The 5,496-nt window shown below is 44.4% G+C and overlaps 1 protein-coding gene across 1 annotated transcript; it reads left to right on the top strand.

Moving 5' to 3' along the window:
• The first annotated feature begins 374 nt into the window (after positions 1–374).
• LOC148014738 (GDSL esterase/lipase At3g48460-like) lies at positions 375–1,688 on the top strand. The gene has a single exon (XM_087666591.1). The coding sequence runs from the start codon at positions 375–377 to the stop codon at positions 1,686–1,688; it is 1,314 nt and encodes a 437-aa protein (XP_087522717.1).
• Positions 1,689–5,496: the final 3,808 nt, after the last annotated feature.

Raw genomic sequence — 5,496 nt, 5'->3', positions numbered from 1 at the left:
GTTAGCGCTTGGCCCAAGAGCCAAGGTAACGAGCAACAATTATACTAAAAGTGCAAGTAGCAGCCTGAAGGACGCGCCTGGCCCAAAAGCCAACAATTACACTAAAAGCGGAAGTAGAGGGAGCAGGGACGCGGACCGCGGTTGCTTTTGGCGCTTACAGTTTCGCCTTCGGAGTTCGAAAAGCGGCCGAATTTCCTTCCCGGCTTCCGACTTCGTAAAAGTATTAATAGGGGAGACTCGAGCGAGGCCGGCGCAGAAGCGCAGAGAGGGCAGACACAAGAGAAGCACGAGCACCGCACGACACACTCACGCGCAGACACACAAGACCGAAGCTCGAAAGCGGAAACTCAATTCACCGACGACGAATATTGACGATGGCAAGCGCGACGCTTCCGCTGCCAGCCAAGGCCCTTCGTCGTCTTCTTCTCCAGCTTGTTCTTGTTGCACTTACAGTCCTCTCGGCGCATGAGGGCTGCCAGGCTGCCAGGCGCCTGGGACCGCAAGCAAGTTCAGTTATGTCGATAGGCAGATCGCAGGAGGAGGCCGATCCAGCTCATGCGGCGCCAGCTCTAACCAGACGTAGCAGTGCCTTAGCACATTCATCAATATCATCTGCGCCGCCATGCCCCGCCAGCAGCTTCTCTCCCGTGTTGGCCTTCGGCGACTCCACCACCGACACCGGCAACAATCCAGGCTCGATCGCTTCCAGCCTCCCCTACGGCTCCACCTTCTTCCACGAGGCCACGGGTCGCTGGAGCGACGGCAGGCTCATGGTCGACTTCCTGTGCCAGGCTCTCGGGGTGCCTCTGCTGCCCGCTCACCTCCGCGTACAGCAGCAGAACACCACCAGCAGCAGTAGTACTACGGCAGCTGCACGCCCACGGATCATGCAGAACGAGAACTTTGCGGTTGCGGGGGCCACAGCTCTAGACGTACGCACTCTGGAGCAGCTCGCAGGAGTGAACTCCAGCACTCCCGACTCTCTGGACGTCCAGGTGGGATGGTTCCTCGCGGACCTCGAGGCAACCAGTAGACGTACCTCCGCCCCCCTCGACATGAGCAACGCTCTGGTGTACATCGGCGAGATCGGGGGCAACGACTACAACTACGCTTGGTCTTCGCCGCAGCCCGACCCCTCCTCTGTCGCCGCCATGGTCCCCTCCGTGGTGCAGAAGGTGGCCAGCCAGGTCGAGGACCGCATCCTCAGCACAGGAGTCAAGAGAATGGTGGTGCAGGGGGAGTTCCCCATGGGCTGCATGGCCACCTACATGTCCCGCTTTGCCTCCTCTCCGCACGACTCCCACGGTTGCGTCGCCCACGTCAGCGCCGTGAGCGACCGCCACAACCAGCTGCTCAGCGCTGCCCTCCAGGACATCGCCTCCCGCCATCCTGGCGTGGACATCGTCTACCTCGACACCTCGGCCGCCTTCCTGCAGGTGTTCGACCACGCCTCCGACTACGACTTCACCAGCACCCAGGCCGCCTGCTTCCCGCGCTTCATGCCGAGCTCCTTCTCCCTCCCGGCCAGCCCCTGCGCCAACCCCAACAACTTCATCAGCTGGGACGGCCTCCACCTCACCGACGCCATGTACGGGGCCATGATGGGCCTCATGCTCAAGGACCCCGCCTTCTCCTCCCCCTCGCCCAGCTTCCTCACCACTGCAGCCGCCGCTTGCGCTTCTAATTGATCTTATAAGCATCTATTCTTATCACCAGAGCTTTTCCCTTCTGCAGCTCTTTAATTGGCTTCCCTAATGGTAGCTCTTTGTATTATCAACCGTCTTTGCATGTATGGTGGCAACCATTTCATGTGCGTATTATTTATATTTTCAAGTTCTCGCCAAATAATCGCATCTCTCGAGTCTCTATTTCTCTACATATATTTGTGGATAGTGAGATTTCCTCCACTATTTAGGAACTAGGACAAGTTTTTGAAATTACGTCATGTGCCTATACACACACACGCGAATATATACGTGTGCATACACAACACGCATTCTCCTTTATTTATTTTGATGAGAATTGTTTACGTCACTCCTACAAGTGCATTTCAAAGGCGAAGCTCAAATGCGAATCGCAACCACCAAGGGCAAGGTTGCCACCACTTTTATGAAGATCCTTTCAAGTTCCCATAAGTCATATCCTACTTTCTAGCTTCGCAAAGGGACACTACTATATCGTCTTTTACCTTGGCCCACGATTCGTTAACCACTCTCGCAACCTTGACCCTCCTGAGAAGCCTAACATTCCTTGTGTGAGTGCTTGGAAGAATTCCACAACTCTAGAGACCCTTCATGTCAATGTCAGGAGTCTCCAAACAGTGCTTGCTTCACGGCACTATCATTTGCAAATTCTACCTAGATCTTGCGAGTTTGCCTTCTCTTTTCTCACATGCTACTACCAACCATGGGATTGGGTGCCATCCCCTACTACCCTTCCTACTTTCATAAGAAGGAGCGCAGCTCCTTCTTGAATCTCCTACAACCTTGCAAAGCTAGAGATAAGTGCGATGGATACGTAGACAAGCACTGGCATTAGCATCATTTTCATGACCCATGAGTCTACATGCATAGCCGAGGGGATGGCTCTTTCACCTTTTGGTTCTCCCTCTACTACCTTCACCTAGCTTGCTAGTTTCTTCACATTAATACATATATCTAGTAGATATCCCAAGTATTGTAACACCTTGCCTAAGTTAATCCACTTGAACTCCTACTAATATAGGAAAGGTTATGGTTTATTCTTCCAACCTAGATACATGATCAATAATGTGATGGCTAATCCGTGAGTCACATAATCAATGTTGTGATGGCTAGTCTCTGAGTCACATGATCCATAAATTTTTTCATACGATGGGATAATAGTTTCTACTAGTTCCTTCTCAGCTCCTCGGACATTGTTAAAGTTATCATCTACCAAAACATGGATATAAAGTTATGCCCCTTTAATGCTAGTGGCAACCCTTTTATTGAAAACCCTGTTGAATCTTCATATGACTACAAGTAATAGTGGAGGAAAAGGGTATGCCTATCAAACCCATGTTTGACCCAAAGAGAGAAGGGAGGGGAGGGACACTTGCACAATTCAAGTACTTCATAATTGTAGCATTAGAGAATGGGTCTATGCCATGTTGACCAATCAAATTGCAAAACACATGAACTTCATGAATTCTATTAAAATCTACTAGTCAATTTGATGACATGCCTTATCAAAGTCCATGTTGATATAGAGCAATACATATTGATGCTTGATACATGACCCATAAGAAAGATTACATTCAACACACAAGATAATGGATCATCCTTCCATACATGAAATGATGCTATATATAGTGCACAAATTTGCTACCCAAAAACTTAGTTTTGTAATCCATTGCTTTGATCATCACCTTTTAACATTCAACATTATCATAGATATCCACTATGGAATTTTCCTTTTGTCCAAACATTTGGAAATGCGATATTCTAATCTCCTTTGGGAGTATCCCCTTCACTTTGATTCGCTCAAATTATTTGTATACAAAGGAGTGTCCCATCCACTTCAAAGCAATTGGGATATGTTAAATGAACATGCTTTCCAAAGGTATAATAGGACCTCCACATGGATTCCATATGGTCCCAAAAATTTACTAATATGCATCTTGTTCACCACCAATTGTAATTTTGCTACTAAGAAGGGCCTTTCTAATAACGTAATGTGTACTTACTTAGCCCTTCCACCTTGACGAGTGATTGTCACAACATTAGGTCATTAGTATGGTCACAAATGCACATGAAGTGAGAATGTGTGCCAACTTGTACTATCATAATCTAAATTCCATTGAATTCTAGCCATGATTTTTTGATAGCTAGATACTTCTCACATTGAGTTTAGCTAATTTCTTATGGGCATGTCATGCTTAGCTTTAGTGGACACCCACACCTTCTTCATCTTCTAGGGGAAAGCCACTCTCCTTTACGAAAGGAAATGTTGAAGTACAATGGTGATGCTTTATCCTTGTATCATCATCGAAGCTAATTTCGAAGGTACACAATAGTGGCATATAATCCATGAGCTTGTAAGAAAGAATTAGTCTTAATGTAACAAATGGTAGTTCATCTATCATCAAGATAAGCTTTGATATGCTCAGTCATCTTGCTAAATGACACCTAAAGACGGTAACTTTCCACATGTGATAAGTTGCGTACCATCCATTAGTTATGGACCTCACCTACTACTCCATTATACTCATGTAAATAGACCAAGTTATCAAGATAAGTATGATAGTTGATGTTTCATTTAGAAGTTGTTCTATAGTCCTTCTCTTGCATACCCTCTTGTGTTTTTCTCTTTTTCTCTATCTAATATCTCCTTCATGGTAGTAAAGTTTGTTGGATCTAGGATTGCACAAATGCAAGTACACAAGTTGGAAAGAAGAAGCTTGAAGAGCACAACTCAAAGTGTATTAAGAAGTCTCGATAGACAAGATTTACAAGACTAAGTATACGCTAAATTGAATAAGCATATATACAAGGCTGGGTAGGGGGGGAATCTCCTAACAAGGGAAAAATATACCATGATGGTCCTATGTATATTTACACACATTACTATTGAGATATGTTAATAAATCCCCCCTAGAAGTGAGGCAATGAACAAGAGTTTGCACTCATGTATAGGGAAGTGCTATGCTCGGTGCACTAAAGCAATCCACAAAGGGGACCCCAAAACATCATTTACTAGCCTTATTTTTCTAAATATCATTTACCAATATCTACTTACTAGCCTTATTTTTCATCTCATTATTACTAGCCTTATTTTTCTAAACTTCATTTACCAATATCTACTTATTGGTACAAAGGAAAGCTTTTTCTTTTATTTTCTAATTAGCAACAAAAGCTTGGTCTACAATGCACATAATGGATTTTTCCCCCTCAAGATTGTTATTCTTGTAACAAAATATAAACCAAATCATTAAATGACAAGGTATTTAGATTTCTTTTAAGCATCAAACAAAGAATAGTGGCAAAACATTGATATGAATCAAGAAAACCATCAATAAAGTTGTTCCTTTGCCTTTTTAATTAGCCACAAAAACTTGGTCTGGATTACACATAATGGAAAATTTTTGCCTAGATTGTTCTTCTTGTAGCAAAATATAAACCAACTCATTAAATGAAAAGGCATTCAAATTGCTTTTCTGTATTAAACAAATAATAGATGCAAAACTTTGCTCAGAATTAGAAAAACAATCAAGAACAATTTGCAAAAGTGAAGTGTTTGAAAAAAACTCATTTGTAGCTATCGTTTGCTCCTTTAGATATTTTATCCTAGTCAAAAACTTTCCAAGGAGTCACCTCCGCCCATATGTTCACTCTCTAACTACTTACAAAGGTAAGAATAGGGGCCTCATTTCTTCTTTGATATAAATGTACAAGTCCATCCCAAGCATCCTTAGTTAACGTCTCTCTCCAACATCACCTTGTCATCCCTTTGACAAACTACTACTACCCTTTGTAT

Source organism: Lygodium microphyllum, chromosome 25, assembly GCF_053477565.2.
Source record: "Lygodium microphyllum isolate KBCC chromosome 25, Lygodium_microphyllum_v1.1.10, whole genome shotgun sequence".
In the NCBI taxonomy this organism is placed as follows: domain Eukaryota; kingdom Viridiplantae; phylum Streptophyta; class Polypodiopsida; order Schizaeales; family Lygodiaceae; genus Lygodium; species Lygodium microphyllum.
The sequence above is the reverse complement of the archived record's forward strand: the minus strand, read 5'-3'. Positions and strand labels throughout refer to the sequence as shown.